The 18,917-nt window shown below is 33.5% G+C and overlaps 1 protein-coding gene across 2 annotated transcripts in view; it reads right to left on the bottom strand.

Moving 5' to 3' along the window:
• Nucleotides 1-18,917, bottom strand: part of LOC129232472 (ADP/ATP translocase 3) — a 52,707-nt gene that overhangs the window by 18,101 nt on the left and 15,689 nt on the right. The window contains exon 3 of one of the 2 annotated variants that reach the window (XM_054866617.1): nucleotides 12,645-13,267. The exons of the other annotated variant lie outside the window; for it this stretch is intronic. Coding sequence (XP_054722592.1) covers nucleotides 12,781-13,267 — 487 coding nt within the window. The 3' untranslated portion in view covers nucleotides 12,645-12,780. Of the gene's footprint in view, nucleotides 1-12,644; nucleotides 13,268-18,917 lie in introns of those variants that run through there. 2 annotated transcript variants of the gene reach the window in all.

Raw genomic sequence — 18,917 nt, 5'->3', positions numbered from 1 at the left:
AAACTGACGAGCTCCACTGGCCTAGGGGACAATCGTTAGACTGTTTCATTGAACGTAACCCGTTTCAGGAATCGGAGCCATTATATGCCCTCCCTCATCATATACCGAGAAATTTGGCGAAGTCTTTTTTATGTGACGTGAAGAGACTGGACCTCAGAATCATTCTCTCAAGAGGAGCTTCTCTAGTTCATAGCCTTTACTTTTTTCTGCGAGTTCGAGGTTTGGCTTTTTTTATTTGATTCCCAGGATATTTTTTGCTCATCATGTATACATAGTTTTAAATCAATTTAAAGATACGTCAAAAAAAAAAAAAAAAAAAAAAAAAAGATTTAACAACAATTATCTTTTTTAACACTATGGTTAAATGCTAAAGACGTTTGCAGAGCGGGTAAGGCACTGTTTATACAACTTGAATTATCAACTGCAAATTTGTTGAATATTACAATTTTTTTCTTTCTTGGAGAAAAATAAAGCAGATTCAGTTTAAAGGTTTGAAGGCTGCGGGATTTTCCTTTAGAAAATGTTAGGGTTTCTTAGAGATAAAGTGAGCTAAATTCAAATGAGAAATTTTCGACTTAGTTTTAATTACAGTTTTGCCTCCCATACAGTATTTTAAGTATGCTTTAAAAATCGACGTCAATCAATGTGTTAAAAAATCAGCTATTTTTTATTATTATTAAAAGACTATTTTTCAGTATACTTTCTACGTCATAACCACTGCGTTTTGCTTCCGGCTTTTAATTGTTTTCAAAAACAATGAAAAACAGTAGTAATTATAAATATATCATACTTCCGCTGTTTAATTCTTGCCAAAAAAGAACAATGAATTAATGAATCATTAATAAATTTAACAAATAATTTCAAGGCTGAACTTATGCAAGCATATTTATGGGCGTTTTTAAAATCTTTTTTTTTTTTTCGCTGTACTTGTTCAAAAGTGTTTTTAAATTCGATCATAGCATACAAATCAGCAATATTGAAAAAAGGTTAATAGTAAATATAACTTATTCTTTCTTAGTGTGCAACACGTTTTTTTTTAAAGAAGGATAGAATACAAGTAAATATGTTAAAAATTTCAAAAATTCATACCTCAAATAAATTTTAAAGCGTAAAATATTTAAAATTAAATGTAAGAAATGTTTTCAATTCCAAAGTCTATTTCTAAAAGTTTGGTTAGCACTAAAAAGTATTAAATAAAAGAAGTATATGGCTTCTTGTTTGCAACACTCAAAAATTGCAGTTGATCAGAATATCTTAATGATTATGTTAATTCTAAAGCAATAATTACTTGTAAAATAAAATTAAAAATTTGAGAGAAGAGATAGCTGCTTCCTTCAAAATGAACATAAATAAGATCAACTTCGATTTTTGAGCGTTGCAATCAAGAAACCATAAAAGTACTTATTTTATGCACTTTTTAGTACCAACCAAGCTTTAGAAATAGTCTTTAGAATTGAAAACATTTTTTACATTTTATTACAGCTCCCAAACATGAACTTTGTTTCACTACTTTTGATGCATATTAATACTCGCAATTCAATGCAAATTATCTGGGAAGAAGTGCGATTTTTTATTTATGTATTTTTTAAAAAACTTTAATAACAAGAGTTTTGATATCAAGCGCATCATTAAATGTTTTCTAGATGCATACTATAATAAAATAATACAAAAAGAATGTTATTTTACCTAGGGCACTCCAATGAGAGATCGCTATGACAAATTTCGTCTGAAAAAGTTTTGTCTTTGCTCTGCAAATTTTGTCTGTTAGATTCAGAAATTTCGAGACATAATTGCAAAATTGTAATTTCAAAATGCCCAAATGTTTCTTTTCATTAGATGTACGCATTGGTGCATGCCCGTATTTTATCATTCGGCAAAATTTGCATTCGGCAAATTGAGAATTTCCCCCCTCCTAAAAATATAAATTTGGGGCGCCTCTGCTTTTATCAATTGACTTTACTTGTCAAATAGCACCTTTAAAACTCTAATTTTCATTCTAATAAAGAATTAGATGCAGAAAAAATAAACGAAACTATCAGTAGTTGAAATAAATTGAATACTTTTTGTTCTTCAAAATCTAATAGATTAAACAAGGGGAGCATAAAATTTAATTTAGGAAAAAAAAAGGAAAAAAAACCTACAAGCACATTTTAGGAAAAGAAAGTGAAATATGTAACTGTTATATTTTACTAGGATAACTTGGGACCAAAAAATATCGAAAAATTCTCCAGTCCTACCTTTCAGCTGAACTTTTAGAGCAATGAGCCATATTTTAAATTTATTTCTGCGGTGACTACTTCTTTGTTTTAGCGGAGTGTTGAACAGAACGTGTTGCGGAGTGAAATTTTCAAATTTCATCACTGTCCTCTTCACGTGAAAACACATTTTAAACTGATTAATAATAGGCAAACCTTAATTATTAAAAAACCATTGCATGAACCTTCAAGTAAAATTATAACAATGTTTAGCTTTTTCTTTCGTACTGAATTAAATAAACTTACTTTTTTTGTGCTGAAAAAGCCGCCTTTCTTGTAGTTCCGGAACAAGTTTTTCTTATGTAAATGCCATGGTATAATGTGAGTCCAAAACTTTTTTTCTCATTTTTATAAAAAGCAGGAATTGAGATATAGAACTGAAGGCATACAAGGGCAGTCTATCTATTTTTCTAATTAAAAAGCCCAAGTCATTTTATATTCGAGCCAACGAGTCTCAGAGTAACAGTAGGATATCTTAGGGTTATTCCTGCGATTAGATATCTTATTGTTGATCTGAGGCGACGATATGTGCTGTAAATATTCTCTGGCAGATCAGCAGAACAGAAACTTGTTCTTACTATTCAAATACATATCATTTTTGGAGTTGTTCAAATTTGTGAATTTACAATGTACATAGGACCCTTTTCACGGATAAAAAGTGGTCTAACAAGTGACACCCATTATAATTTCAAAATCTGATATAAGAGAAAAAAATATTTTTGTTCAATTATGAAGCTTTGATAATCTTCATATAAGCGTGAACGATGGGGTGGGGCAGAAAACTGACATGGGAACCGCTTTGGCTCTAGGTGGCCCTGCCAATGTAAATCCATGATAGAAATTCATTTTTAGTCATGAAACCTGACAGAAAATGAACATGCAATCAGCAAAACTCGAGCATGAAACCGATGGTGTTTTAGTCCTGATGTTCTAAAAAAAATACATACAGCCTCTCTTTCTCACAGCTCATAATAAAAGTTCCCGATCATCACATTATCTTGAAGACTAATTTTCTGTTACCAGAGTGGGGAGCAAGAGCGTATTTAAGGAGGACGCCGAAGTCCCAAAATAGATTTTAAACCACTCCTTGTAAATAAGAATTTAATATTATGAAATTAAAATTTCAAAATTTCTCATAGTTGAGGTTTTGGCCCCTATCAAAAGACATTTTTGATGGTGAGGTAGGGGGGGGGGGAGCACTTAGCCTAGGTCTTGCCCCTGTCTAAAAAGGACCTAGTTACGAACGTCCCCGAAACTGCGTTTATGTCAAAGCAGCATAAGGCATGAACTCGAAAGTCGAAATCCCAAAGGAGAATTTATAAGCCTTAGAGGAGAAACATTTTTATTTACACGGATATTAATTCTTGCAAAGTACATATAGGGTTTGACAGAGGCAAACTTGATCTAGTTAATGTGAAGAAAAAAAAAACTAATTTTATTCTCTTTGATACCTGTGTGATTATTATTTAATCATTTTATTCAAAACGCTTTTTAATTATTTGTTTTAAATTAAGTTGTATACTTTAAAATGGTTTAAAAAAACGGAGGGGGGACCTTGGTATTTTTTGAAAAATGTTTTCCGGTTCGTGTTTAATCATTCTAAAGGGACATTACACGAAAGGAGTTAATTTTTTTTTCTGACCAGGCTTATAATATAATATAATTAATAAAATTTTACAAATTTTAATCGTTAAAACCACAAAAATAGTACTGCACACCTCATTTACTGCGTTTACTTGCGTAAGAGTGTTTGTTTTTCGCATTCCCTGTAGAACCCCCCCCCCCCCCCGGGCCGGTCGATTTGAAAGTTTCCAGGGCCGAATTTCCTTCCCAGTCCGCCCCTGATTCCATCAAAGAAGAATTAATGGACGAATCGCGATAATGCGGTCTCTTGAATTTGAAGCCAATGAGTTAAATGTATTCTGCAACTCTGGGCCTCTGACTCCAGTAATACTTCTTTGACAAACAAAAATGCTTTTATTCAAAATATGCTGTGTGTGTGTGTTCTGTGTTCTTTTTAATTAGCTACGTAAAAAAAGTACAAAGGAAAGGTCAGTTAAAAAGTAATAAATAAAATAATGAAATTAATTAATCCTTTTGGGGGGGGGGCACGTGCCCCCCCTAAAATCCGCTACTGGGAGAGGCTCGATGACAAAGGGCCTTGGCTCTCTGCGGCCCTGGGTCGTTTCCGAAAATTTTAAAGTATTTTTTTTTTTCTGAAAGAGTCTATCTCCCAGTGCTACCAGTCTTAAAGTTCATTCAGAGATATCGCATTTCCGCGTCGTCCTCCGGATTTTGCAGGGTTACATAATACTGATAAGAATATCTAGTGCCGGGAAAATTAGGAAATGGCACGCCCAAGAGGCTGAGACAAGATAAAATGAAAACTCTACATGAAATACTTTCGGAAGGACTTAACATTCAACTTAGGAAAATTCTCTTCCATACATGTTTTAATTTTTTGGAACACGCATGCGTCAGTGGCGTGTTTGCCACGTTAAGTCGTATCTACGGCAGAGTTCATAAGGATAAATAAGGTTTAAAGTTTTGCACACCTTCATATATTCGAGTCAGATGCAACTTTTAGAGTTTTTCCAAAAAATATCTCCCATTGACCATTGAACGTTATCATAGCTGCAGGGGTGATTGTGAGTTCATCAAAAAATACCTGAAAGTTTTAAAGCGAGAACGGGGGGGGGGGGGGATGGATAATCTTTGGCCCCTATTACTTAAGTGCACCTTTGCCATAGTATTAAATGTATTAAATAGTTCTGAGTCAAAATATTGTGTGTACATTTGGTTAAATTTTTAATGGGTTACAAAGTTACTTTTGAGCTGGTGTTATACAAATTATCTTGACATTTGTCCATCTTAAGGGATCGGTGTCCATCTTTAAGTCTCTTGCAGGTATATTTGATGAGTATTATATAATTTTAAAAAACTGCGGAGGCAGGGAGATAAAAGCATAACAAAAACAAAAACACATAATTCCGGTATTTTTGGACATAAAAATACCGGAAATGCGTCCGAAAATACCGGAAATTCGGTAAAATACCGGAACACAACCATCACATCATAGCTGCCAACATGCTAATTTAAAAAATCTTACAATGTATGCGGTGGCTATTTCTGCGCTTTTTTTGACCATTATAAAGAAAAGTATTAAAATTTAAAGTGTTATAACATTTTCAAATCCTTACCTTTACTTGATCTGTGCTTTTATAAGCAAAAAATAAATTTAAAAATAAATAAATAAATAAACTTTCATGTCTTTGAACTTGAAACTTTAAAGAGTTGCTGACTTGGCAGCTTTCAAACATTGTCTATCAACAACTTGTTTGAAACAATAGTTTTTCTGCAAGTTCCTACAGATTAAAACGTTCTCCATGCATGTTTTAATTTTTGGAACACGCATGCGTCAGTTGCGTGTTTGTCACGTAAAGTCGTATCTACTTCAGAGTTCATAAGGAGAAAGTGAGGTTTGAAGTTTTGCACACACCTTCATATATTCGAGTCAGATGCAACTTTTAGAGTTTTTCAAAAAAATATCTCCCATTGACCATTCAACTTTTCATAGCTGCCAACATGTTAACTTAAAAAATCTTACAATGTATGCGGTGGCTATTTCTGCGCTTTTTTGACCATTATAAAGAAAAGTATTAAAATTTAAAGTGTTATAACATTTTCAAATCCTTACCTTTACTTGATCTATGCTTTTATAAGCAAAAAAAAAAAAAAAAAATAATAATAAATAAAATAAATAAATTTAAAAATAAGTAAATAAATAAACTTTCATTTCTTTGAACTTAAACTTTTAAGAGTTGCTGACTTTACAGCTTTCAAAAATTGTCTATCAACACAACTTGTTTGAAACAATAGTTTTTCTGTAAGTTCCTACAGAATGCTGTTATCCGATAAAAAAAGTGCGCAGTTCTCGAAATCTGCCATAAGACCGTAAAAAACGTCCGAAAATCTTACAATGTACGGCTAAATCATACATGTTGGCAGCTATGCGTTATGACCATAAATGGTGTGTTAAGGTGAAATATGTGACCAAGAATCACCTAGTGACCGTAACTCGGTTTTGACAAAAAGCGCAGATACGGCTTTTGTGCCTACGGTAAAAGTTAGGGATGGAAGTCTCATTTGCCCCCCCCCCATTACTATTTTTGTTTCCGGTCAGTTTTTAAAATATTTTACGCACAAAACATAATTCTCTAATGCTACAAACAAGTAGAATGAACAAAAGCAACATAGCAGAATCTCGGCAAATAAGGGTGGTTTTTCTTTGTATCCAATTTATCACTTAATAAAATAATCTAACTGTCATAAGAATATTTTGCGCCACAGCTTTGCCAAATCTTACATTTGACAAGTAACGATAAAATTAAAAATCCTTATACAGTAGGAGACCGTTATAACGCCGACCTGTATAACGCAATTCTCTATAAACCGCACCACTTTTCAGAAGTCAACAATAGGTTTTGAAACTTAAAAAATCCCCCTGTTTTGCTTTGCTAACATAAAAATTGTTAGGCAAATTAAATTTTGTAAGTTTTTTATCTTTCCATCTTAGTTCAAAACTTTTGAATTTAAAATTAGTAATCATAATAAACAGAAAATACCAGATGGCTCTTGAAAATGCAGCTGTTATGCAAATCATGAAGCTAGCAGAAGTGCAAGTCACTTTCTTTTGATTGTGAAACATATTTATTTGTGAACTAGCAAAAATACCCGGCGTTGCCTGGGTCAGTAATAATTATTAGAAAAAATCGTTACTTGCTTTTGTTTTCTGTTTTAAGTGAAAGAATTTAAAACACATCTTTTTGACGTGATTAAAAATCGAGTTTCTTCCTTACCCATAAAACTAAAATAGCAATAAGTATAAAGAACAAAGTAGTATTGATTTAGAAACGAAAGCACTATATTTAAGCATATACAAATTTAAAAAACATGAAAATAATCTTCTCATATTTAAAAAGATTAATCTGTTGATACTTTTTTTTTAACATGGAGTCTAAAACCTTCTCTGTATGGCTAATGAAGTACGAAGTGATTAAAAAAAAGTAGCTGCTCTCGTAATCCCCTTATACTTGCTTTAGTTATTTCGGGAAATTTCAATCATTGTGGCTCTTGGTGCGATTTTACCGAATTTGCGAAAGTCGTTTCGGGGTACCTTCGATGATGCTCCCCCATTCTTTCCTTACTTTGTAAAACGATATGATATTAATTTTCGTTACAGAGATATCGTCGCCAGATGCTGAGATATTTTTGGTCACCATAAAATGGCGCTAAACAGTTTCATCCGAAATGTTACCAAAATAAGTAATACAATTTGGTGATTTTTTGAAATTGTGCAAAAAGGAAAATTAATGGAAGTTTTTGTGCTGTTTATGGATTTGCCTAATTTAGTTGCTGGATTATTTAACACAGTAAAAAAAGTCTTTTGAAAATTCTTTGATTGGCGATATTTTGTTTACATGGTGAAAGCTGAGAAACATTATGACGTAGTCTTCGGCTTCAAAAACAGCAACGTTGAAAAAACTGCCAAATGCATCAGCTACGGAAATCTTTCTGCAAAAATTTTGGCGATCTGCTGGTTGTTTGGATAATGAGTAAGTGTTCAATCAGCATAAATAATAATAAAAACCATTAATTACATTAAAGTTCCGTTTAAATGGAAAATCATTAGCCAAATCATGTATTATTTGCCAATCTTGTGCAAAAATCTTACTTCAAGATTTGACTTGAGAAAAGCCTTGAACAATCACGAAAAGAAAAGAAAGTCAACAATACAACAATTGTCGCTATCGATAGGGAGTTGAGATGATACACTAAATATTGTATTGAGTTGAGGAAAGCCTTCGAACATGGATCTAAAAAGCTCATAACTCGTTTTTTATTCTACTTAGAAATTTCGAACAGGTGCCATCTTCAGCAGAAAAATCAGAGCTTTCGATGGACATATAATGTAAATATGTGCAAGTATTTTTTCATCCCAATATTAGAGAATTTATACAAAAATTGTGTTTTATTGCCCCCCTAAGGCGGTTTTGCCCCCCATAACGGGACGAAAACTACCCTATGTGTTATTCTGATGCATAAGCTATATTATTGTAAAGTTTCATCAAAATCCGTTCAGTAGTTTTTGCGTGAAAGAGTAACAAACATCCATACATCCATACAGACAAACTTTCGCATATATAATATTAGTAAGATGACTAATTGTAATATGGGGGCTTTAATACTCATTGCAGATAAAACTCATTCTGAAGTGCTAATATATAGATATATTCGGAATGTTAGTTTCAAAATTTGTGAAATGATCTATGTAACGCAGAAACCTGTATAACACATAAGCTCTGGTCCCAAGGTGTGCGTTATAACGGTCTTCTACTGTATTATTAAAAATATTATAATTATTAAATATATCAAGTATTCTATTTGTTATTAAATAGAAACTGGCAACAAATAAAAATTTTAAATCACTGACTTTTACTCCCTTGTCGGCCAACAATGAATTAGGTTATCAACAGCATGAATAAAGGCTTAGCCGTTAATAAAATCTGCTTTTTAAAAAAACGTTATAGTTCGAATTCTATGAATCATGGAAGTTCCAAACACATTCTATCAGACGCAGAAAAAAATTCTCTTTATTTTGGTATTAAATTAAAATAAAATTTAACTATGTTTTCACTGCAAAAATCGCGAAAAACCTTTTAGAGGCTTTTAACTAATATCTTCGTTAATTAATGTCATCCAAAGATGCAACCTAGCTAAGAACACTCTCGATCAACTCACCTTTCAAATTATTTTTTTTTTCAAAATCGATCCATCCGTTTAGGCGCTAGAGTGCCACAGAACACGTCAAACTTATAACCCCCTTCCTTTGTGTGTCGGGGGTTAAAAATAGCTTATGACTTCATTTCATAACTCATTTTTAAAAGCTATTCCAAAACTTTTCATTGAACCATTGAATATTTTCCATCTCTTTGTAGATATACAGTGGAATCTCGATAATTCGAATATTCCTTTATCTCGAAGTTTTCATCGAGTCCCAAACTCTTGCGACTGTTGTGGAAAGTTCTCATTACTCGAACAATAATTCGAACGTTTTAGCCAGTCTCTTGAGACTTCGAGTTATCGAGTTGACTGGAGAATCCAGTATCCATTAGAGATGAGACGGGCTCGGGCTCTAGAACCAGAAATAGGTTTCGGGCTCAGACACAAGCTAAGATATTCAATCGTCAATCTCCAAACAAATTCAAAGCAAATAAACGTTGTCATGCTGTGAGAAAAAAAAAAAAAAAAAAAAAACAGAAAATTAATTAACGCTCATTTATATGTTTTTTTTGCGATTACTATTACAATATGTTTTACAGTAATGCATTTGAAATGGAGCATTTTGAGAAAATCTAGAAACTTCTGTTAATGCAGAAGATTTAACGTAACATTTTTCCTTTTAACACAGATTAAAAATGAATAAAAAAAACATTTTGAACCGATAGCATTTGAAATATAAGTACCCATATTTAGTTGTTGTGAAACAGCTGAGACTAACGTTTCATGAAATCATGTCAAACTGTAGAAGGTTTTCGAGACGAGATTTTCTCGGGCTCGGATTTTGGTCCGAGACGATATTACCCGGACTCTGTTACAAGTTTTCGGGCTCGAGCTCTCGAAAATGAGCCCGAACTCATCTTTAGTATCTACCACTTTAGGGAAACTGAATTCTTCACACTTTTTAAAGTATATTTATTATCAGAAAACGAGAGCCCTTTTCCGGTTATGTAGCTCTTACGGGTAAAGGGGCCTCGCCCCCTCACTTTTCAGAGTTAAGGTTAAATAAAAAATAAGTTTTTTTAACAGGGGGAACCGATATATTTTACGAAAATAAAAACTAAAAATTCAAAATAGACAGAACTGAAAGGAGGAAGTATACCCAGGGGTGATTGTGACTCCATGAAAAAATACCTGAACTTTTTTTTTCCTCAAGAAGAAAAAGTGTTTTGAAAAGTGTTGAGTGTTGTATATATACATTACGTGTATGTGCACATTATATTATGTATATAAATAATTTATATACATAATTATTTGTTGGGGCTAAAACTCGAAGTTTTAATTGGACTTAATACGTCCATGTGCATGGTGGGAATTAAATTCTTTTAATTTTTCTCATTTCTTAAAATTTTTCAAGGATTCTTCTTATCTAGCCTTCATTCAATCCCCCACCCCAGCTGTTCTTCGATAATTACCATAGAGTTTACAAACCATGACCGTAGCTTAAGCTTTATACCAAACAAAACATCTTCAATTTGGACTTTTGGCATTTCATTAATCGCCCTAAATTTTACAAAAGTGGGTTTTTCTGAAAATATAGAAGTTCCGGTATATTCGAAGATGAAGATATCGGAATTCAAGATGAAAATACCGGAAATCCGGTAAAATACCGGAACACAATCACCCCTGAGTATACCGCAGCCACCAGTCCCGTTATTCAACCCCCGACACACAAAGGAAGGGAGTTATAAGTCTGACGTGTTTGTGTGTGGCACTATAGCGCCTAAACGGACGAGCCGATTTTGAAAGAAAAAAAAAGTTCGAAAGGAGAATTATCGAGACTGTTCTTAGCTAGGTTGCATCTTTGGATGACATTAATTAAAAACCTACAAAACAGTTAAAAATTTTAAAATTTAATACCGAAATCAAGAGATTTTTTTCTCCGCGTCTGATAGAATGTGTTTGGAACTTCCATGATTCATAGAATTCTAATTATAACGTTTTTTTAAATCAGATTTTAAAAACGGCTAAGCCTTTATTCACGCGATTCATAACCGAATTCATTGTTGGTCGACAAGGGAAAAAACGCCATGATTTAAAATTTTTATCTATTGCCAGTATCTATTTAATAAAATAATTGATGATTTTTAATAATACAAGCTTTTTAAAAGGATTTTTAATTTTCCCTCTTGATTCTGCAGTTGCGACTCAGTCGGGGTTTAAAATTTTCAATTTTATCGTTGCTTGTTGATGTCTTATCCCATTTTAAAAAAATAATGTAATCAGTAATGAAGCCAAAAATTGGTGTATTAAAAAAACGGCTTCAAGGAACCCTCCCCGCTTACTTTTTTGGTGCACAAGCACCTATGCCTATTCCAGACAAAAATCCGCGGATTGACGTCATAACTGCTTTTCACATACAAATAGCATAACCAGAGAGTGATGGACTTATGAAAAGTGGTTAATTTATGTCGCAATGTTGCTCTGCGATAGGCGAAATAACCCCCCAAAAGAAGTTAAATTAGTCACTGGTTACGTCTATAGTAGAATGTTGCTGATATTTTCCTGGAATGGTTTTATTTTCTTGTAAATGTCCGATCTGGGAAAAAGACTGGTACAAAGTTTAAGTCATGCCCCTTAAAGAAACTAATGTAGATCCACGTTAGTTTCAAAGCTTCCAGTCATACCAGATAACAATGGGTGTTGTTTTGCTGTAAAAGTCGTTGTTGCAGACTTTTTATCCGGTAGCCTCTTTATGGTATGAACGGTATATCAGAACTTACGTTACAGGCATTCATGTCATGTTTTATCCTCCGTGGTTTAACATTTATCAATTTTTTTTTAACCAACCATTTTAATTTTTAAACAAAAGCTTTTCACAAAGGCCTTTCTTCTGTGAACTCTGCTCATTATATATCAATTGGTAAAAGTCAGATGTCACTGCTAATGAATGGCATTGGTTTTCTGCCCAGAACAAACCAACACCTTTGAAATACTAAATGCCTGTCGCTTTCTCACCTTTAACTTAGAGCAAAATTATCCCAATAAGCAAATTTCAGGACTCTTGCTACTGCCATCCAAAGGTAGAGGTATTAGAAATTAAAAGCGGAGAAAACAATTGGTTAACTTTTAAATTTGAAATTAACCAATAAAAATGCGATTTGAATTATTTTGATCCAACTCCATCCTTGTATTGCCACCAGGTAGCGTTGAAAGTGTACCGGCGGAGGATCACTTTTTGAGGCATATGTGCTAGGCATTTAGTATGTAGGAGGCATTGGAACAAACCAAGGCCCCATTCGATGGCGCTTAATGGGCCTTGACAATTCGAATTTTCTGCATTAAATCGATGCAGCTCGTGCATCCATCAATGTCCATGGTTCAAAGTTAACTTTCGATTGGACGTCGCCCATTCTGACCACAAGAGGCACCACAGGGTACCCCTACATCCACTAATCAATAGCAAAGTAATGGAAAAATGGGTGCCCTGTAGCGCCCTCTTTATTGCCATGGGGTTTCAGCGATTGCCACAGCCCATAAGTATTAAGTGAGGCCACGAACAAACACAACCATCTACGCATGATCAATCCATCAAAAAATGACACAGAATACGGAAAAATATCTCGTTTATTCAAAAGCAATGGAAAAAAAAAAAAATTGGTCCCCCGTGGCAGGAATGCAGTCGATGGAATAACAACGATATATAAGTTAAACCTCCATGAAAACACACGCTACGACACTCTTCTCAGAAGATAAAGTTCTTGATCTCGTCGTAGAGGACGAGCACGAAGGCGCCGCCCGTCCCCCGCAGCACGTTGGAGAAGGCGCCCTTGAAGAAGGCAGCGCCGCCCTCGGTCTTGGCGATCTTGGACCAGCAGTCGATGGTGCCCTTGTACATGAGGTCGGCCTTGGCCCGCCCGCTCTGCATCATCATTCTCCTACGGACGGTGTCGAAGGGGTAGGAGATGATTCCGGCGACCGTGGTCACGGTCTGGGCGATGGCCCACGAGATGACTATGGGCGTGTTCTTGGGGTCGGGCAGCATGCCCTTGGCGGTGTCGAAGAAGCCGAAGTAGGCGGCCCGGTAGATGATGATGCCCTGGACGGAGACGTTGAAGCCCCGGTAGAGGCCGGCCAGGCCGTCCGACTTGAAGATCTTGCCCAGGCAGTTGCCCAGGCCGGAGAACTCGCGCTCGGCGCCGGCCTTGCCGATGTCGGCGGCCAGCCTGGTCCTGGAAAGGAGGAAAATGCCAATTTCAGGAAACTTGAAGTTAGACAATGACAGGGTTCAAACTCAACTTTGAAAATTTAAAGTAAGGAGTTTTGCAGGAATTCATTAAGGACTAGTTTCTTGTTTATAGATTCATCTTTAGCCTACTTTCCCAGCAAAAATCAGAGAAAGAAGAAAAAAGCATGAAAGAAGGCTTAATACATCTTAAAAATATCCCGAAAAACAAAAAAAAAAGTCAAAAATAAAATAGTTAGATAAATATTGAAAAATTAAAAATTGGAAAGTAGGGTATTGAGATGGGGAAAAATGTCTGTCTGTCCCCCCCCCTAATAACTTTTGAATGAATAGTCCGATTCGAACAAATTTTTTTTGTTAGAAAGATCTCGGCGAGGACATCTTATTCCCATAATTCATTTTTTGATTTGAACAATTTTTCGTTCAATTTTGAACAGTTCAAAAAAACTTAACATTAGCGCCTACGGGGAAATTCAAATCAAAAATAAATCTTGAACTTAGAAGCGAAGTGGCTTCAAACAAACTTTGTAGGGAAAAACTTTTGATAAAAAACATGTATCGAAAATATCTTTTTGATTTGAACAAGTTTTCGTTCAATTTTGAACAGTTCAAATCTCTTAACATTAGCGCCTAAGGGGAAACTGAAAGTCAATATAGATTCCGAACTTAAAGGCGGATTTACTTCAAACAAACTTTGTTGGAAATAGCTCTTGACGACCTACTCCCAACTCCGAGAATTTAGGGGCACCTGACACCGACTCCTGTTCCAGACAATTAATCGGACTCCGACTCCGACTTCGTAGTTTTGGCAAACATTTATACACGGAGGACAAATGACTGACTCCGATTCTAGGATATTCGACTCCGACTCTTTTATCCCAAAATGAGATTGACTCCGACGCTGTGGTTTTAACTGTGAAATAATTATTGTTGAAATGATTTGTTTTTATTTTCACGCTAAAGTTTTAATTTAGGTATTTAGTTTTCGGTGAATAAACTCGAAAAATATGCGCAGACGATTTTTTTTTGACAATGAAAATTATTTCTTTAAGTTGACATTTTATTGTTTTTTTTTTTTATTTTGGTAAGTGCAATAATTCGTTTAAAAAATTATATTTGGCAACAGGGGAAAAAGAAACGATTTTTTTTTAATGATGTATTTATTTTAATGAACTTATTACTATTATTTTTTCGTTTTGAAAGCTGTTAAAAAATTTTTTTAATGGAAAGAAGTGTATTAGCTGCTTTGTTTAAAAGGTGCTGCTATTTTATTTGTTCGTTTTTTTGAAGAAAAGTAAGGAATATTTTATTCCTAGAAATCAGCTTAAAATATTAAAAAAAATATGTTTGAAAAAATTTGCGATTTTAGCTATTTTTGAGAATATTGATCAGGTACTAGAAAGTAGTATGGGTATACGGGAAAGTAGGCTCGTCTAGTTCTAGACGGAACTTCTTGTTTAAAATGTAAAGTCCGCAAGATGTATATTAATAATTATCGACATAATCGTCAGAAATTTAGAGCAAGGGGAAAAAATGGATATAGGGAAGAAAATAGCCCAGTGAAAAAAAATCCGATTTCCGGTATTAACAGACGAAAAAAATTGAAATTCCGGTAAAATTCAGTATAATGTAGTCACTCAGATTGACGATAGAAGAAAATCCAAGGCCACGTAGAATAAAAAATAAGGAGTTTGTAAAGAGATAATAGCAAAATTCAGGAGTTTCAGAGGCCCTTTTCTCTCTCAAAAAGCAGGGGTTTGTAAGGAGCATACGAACCCTGAATGATATCTTTTGCAATCACTAGTTGAGATAGAGTGTATTTCGTTTTTACGAAGGAAACAGCAAGAAGCAAATTCTCAATTTAAATTCTAGGAGAACCTCTCTTCTATTTCAGGGCAAGAGATCGTACTAGTAGCCCTGGTTGGTGCTGCTATGCAGCATGATTTAGAAAAAATACAATGAAAGCTTACCTAGATACTGAACTAAAAATTTGCTTTATTCGAAACTTTAAGAATTCCACGTTCATCTCTTTGCTACTCATTGCCAGAAATGGCTCTCACCGACTGGAATTTATACCAGACTAATTGCTACTAAATGTCCGTTTCTTTCTAGCTTTTAATAGGGCAAAAATGAACCCAAATCGAGAGAAAGAGGAAAAGTAAACTTTGGTAGAGGCTTCCCTCATCTATCGAAGGTATTAAGAAATGATTAGCAAAGAAAACTGGTTAATTTCTAAATTTAAATTTTGAAATTAACAATTGAGGTAGTGAAGTGGACATTTTCAAGTAAAATGCGTTTAAAGATAACATCCTTGGTAGGCTTTCACTGATTTTTTTCTTCTAAATCATCCTGTATAGCAGCAACGACCAGGGCTATTAGTACTATCTCTGGTCCCAAGACAGAGGAGAGATTAACCTACCATGTGTACTGGATATCTCCAAATTTTTAATTTCGCCTCTTACATCCCTTTGTTTCTCAACGCCTCAATTAACAAATTGATTTGAATTGTTTGGATCAGGGATGCCTGCTAACCTAAACATTGCAAAGACTCCCCACCCGAATAAGAAAAATACCCCTCAAAACAACTACCCTTAAAATGTTAATGGCGCCATGAACCCCCAGGTGGGCATCCCTGGTTTGGATCCATCACCATAGCAATGCATTTGTCACAAGATAACATTGTTCTCGGTCTCCATACCGGAAATAAAGAGACGTAAAACAGGGTTCGTTGATTTAAATCAATTAAAATCCTGTGATTTAAAAAAAAAATCACCGTTTTAAATCATAACAAAATGATTGGTTAATTTTATTTTTATAAATTAATTTAGCATTTTTAGAATGTGTGGCCGTAAATTTAACAATACTGCATTATACAATCTTAACTCCAAAACTACATAGATCCCAAGTTCTCAGTGTGTAACAGGTTTTCAAACTCTTCCAATATTGGTTTTTTCTCCAAAATTAGTTGTTCAGAACAAAATAAAAATTTGCAGTATTTCTCGTACACCTTGACAAATAATACGCGGGTTTATTTTAGGCGATTTGAGATTCGACGCCTTTAACTTTACGCGGATGTGCGGCACTGCAAACAGATAAAATTTCCCTCTTTCAAAATCCCAACTTCTGAGATTTTAGATGACAAGTAATAAACAGCATTTTGATGTGCTAACTAGCGAGCTTTGGCAACTAGGGACATCTTTTGCGATTGGTTCCAGAGCACTTTCCAGAAGTAAAGTTATTAAACTCGCACAATTTAGAATTCACAGGAAGAACTTTTAGAAGTGACAATCGGAGAACAAAACCAATGAGAAATCTAATGACATAACCAAAAGCTTTCACTGAAATTTTTGAACAATTCCTGGACAAGGACAAATGATCCGATTTATTAGTGAAGCAAGATCCTGTCATGTAGATTAAGCGAATGATCATGGAAGCGTTAATGCCCCACATCGAACTACAGATTTTTTTTTAATTGTAAGCCAAAAGAATAACAAACAGCTTTTTTTAATAAGCATTAAGTTAATTCATGTTTTCTTTATTCACGTTGAGCCTATGTATTGAAATAAGTATACATTAAAATTATATATATATTTATCACTAGAATGGATTTTTTCCTCCTCTACCAAACCCCTATGTTAGCACCATTATTAAGTCTCGATTTATGCAGTTTTGTTTTACGCGGCATTTCCGTGGAACGTAACCTCCGCGTGAAACAAGAGCCTACTGTATATTATAGTATAAGAAAAGTAATTGTTCAACATATTATTTTACACTAAAAATGTAAATGATGGAAACCTTATTTTTTAGTGAAAGGTAAAACAAAATCAAACCTTATCTAAACGTTATAACATTTTTTTTTTTTTTTGAAATATTGAATATTTAAAGTACTTTTCCCATTTTTAAGTAAGCTGAATGGATTCATTAGTTCAAATTGCTTTATTATCAAGTTGTTTACTAAGCTGATAAACATAGAAAAATGCCAAATTTTAAGTATCTTTTTTGCTAAAATGTATGAAAATTATAATTCTTGGAAATAAAGTTTTGCAATCGAATGAGAGCAACAAAATTACAACTCGTCCTCAATCCTCAACTACATTTAGTAAAAGGGGGGGGGGGTGTTAAAAAATAATCTTGAACACATAATAAACGTCCAAAAGATAGAGCCACATAGTAAAGAAAAACTAACGAGCATCTTAGAAGCGGATGCATTTCGATTTCAAAATTTGTGAAAACTCTGGACTGCCGCAAGAGCAGGACTAGCCGCCCAAGAAACGGCTAAAATGCGTAAGTTTAGTATTTTATCTGTAGAATTTTAATAACTATTCATGTTCACGAGCTCAAAACCCATGACCAGTTGTCAGTTTCCATAATTTTTGAGCCTTTTTTGCTGAAAATCATGACTTTCCATGATCATTTTGATCACTTACTAATTTTAGCAGACTCCAAGTAGTTTACATGTAATAAGAAATACTTTAATTTTGAATTAAAATTTTGCTGCATTTCAAATTTTCTTAAACTACACTAGTACAAATAAGAATAACCATAAAAAAATCATGAGGTAATAAATATATTGAGCCTATTATAGCTATAATTTTTACAATATAAAACACTTTTTTAAAAAGTAAAGCACCTTGATATTGTCAATTTTATAGCACTACCATAGTTATACCATATGAAATATTAAAAATTTTAGAAAAACCCCAATAAATATTATAGCAATCAAAGTTTCACTAATTCAATACACTTAATAATGATCAAAGAAATATATGGCAATGTTTGATTTTAATAGCTAAATTTATTGATAAAATTTTTTGATAGATATAGAAGAGACAAAGACAGAAAAAAAAACATTAGAATAAAATTTTATTTTAAGCAACTTGACTTAGTGTTTGTATGTAAAGTAAATGAATTTTTTTTCTTTTAAATTTATGACATAACATGTTACAATGGTTATCAGTTGTAAAAGCAAGATTTTTAAAATTTATAACATGCTATAATGATTATCAGTTATCAAATCATATTTACATTAGAAAAGAAATTCTCTTTATGCAGAATGGCAGATGAACATAAAACAAATTAGCCTTTTACTACATGAATTTATATATTTTATTTACAGTGGGAAATGTTTAACATTATGATTAAGGGACAAATAATTTTTCATATTGAATTTCACATTAAAAAATTTATTAAATTCTACATAATACTGTCCAGACCACTATATTACTTGACCTAAAACCGATTTTTCATGTAAAGAGTTTTCGTATTTCACTGTATTTTAAATCTGTAATTATATTGAAATTAGATATATTTACTATATTAAATGGAAACATTTATGTCGTAAAATATATAAATAACATATCTGCCAACATGTCAACTTTAAAAATCTTACAATGCATGCCCTGGGTGTATTTGCACACTTTTTTTAACCAACACACAACAAAACCGTTAAAAACTAAAAGCATTATATTTTCAAATCTTTACTTGTAATTAATCAGCACAGGAAAAAAAAACGAAAAAAAAAAAACTGGATTCATAAAAGAGAAACATAGGATTACAACAAGCAGGCAGATAGTTTCAAAAAGGCAGGCCTGTGCATTTAAAAATTTTAGCATGCAAGTGTGCACTTTTAAAATGTC

The sequence above is a fragment of the Uloborus diversus genome, unplaced genomic scaffold (assembly GCF_026930045.1).
Source record: "Uloborus diversus isolate 005 unplaced genomic scaffold, Udiv.v.3.1 scaffold_12, whole genome shotgun sequence".
NCBI classification, from domain to species: domain Eukaryota; kingdom Metazoa; phylum Arthropoda; class Arachnida; order Araneae; family Uloboridae; genus Uloborus; species Uloborus diversus.
The sequence above is the reverse complement of the archived record's forward strand: the minus strand, read 5'-3'. Positions and strand labels throughout refer to the sequence as shown.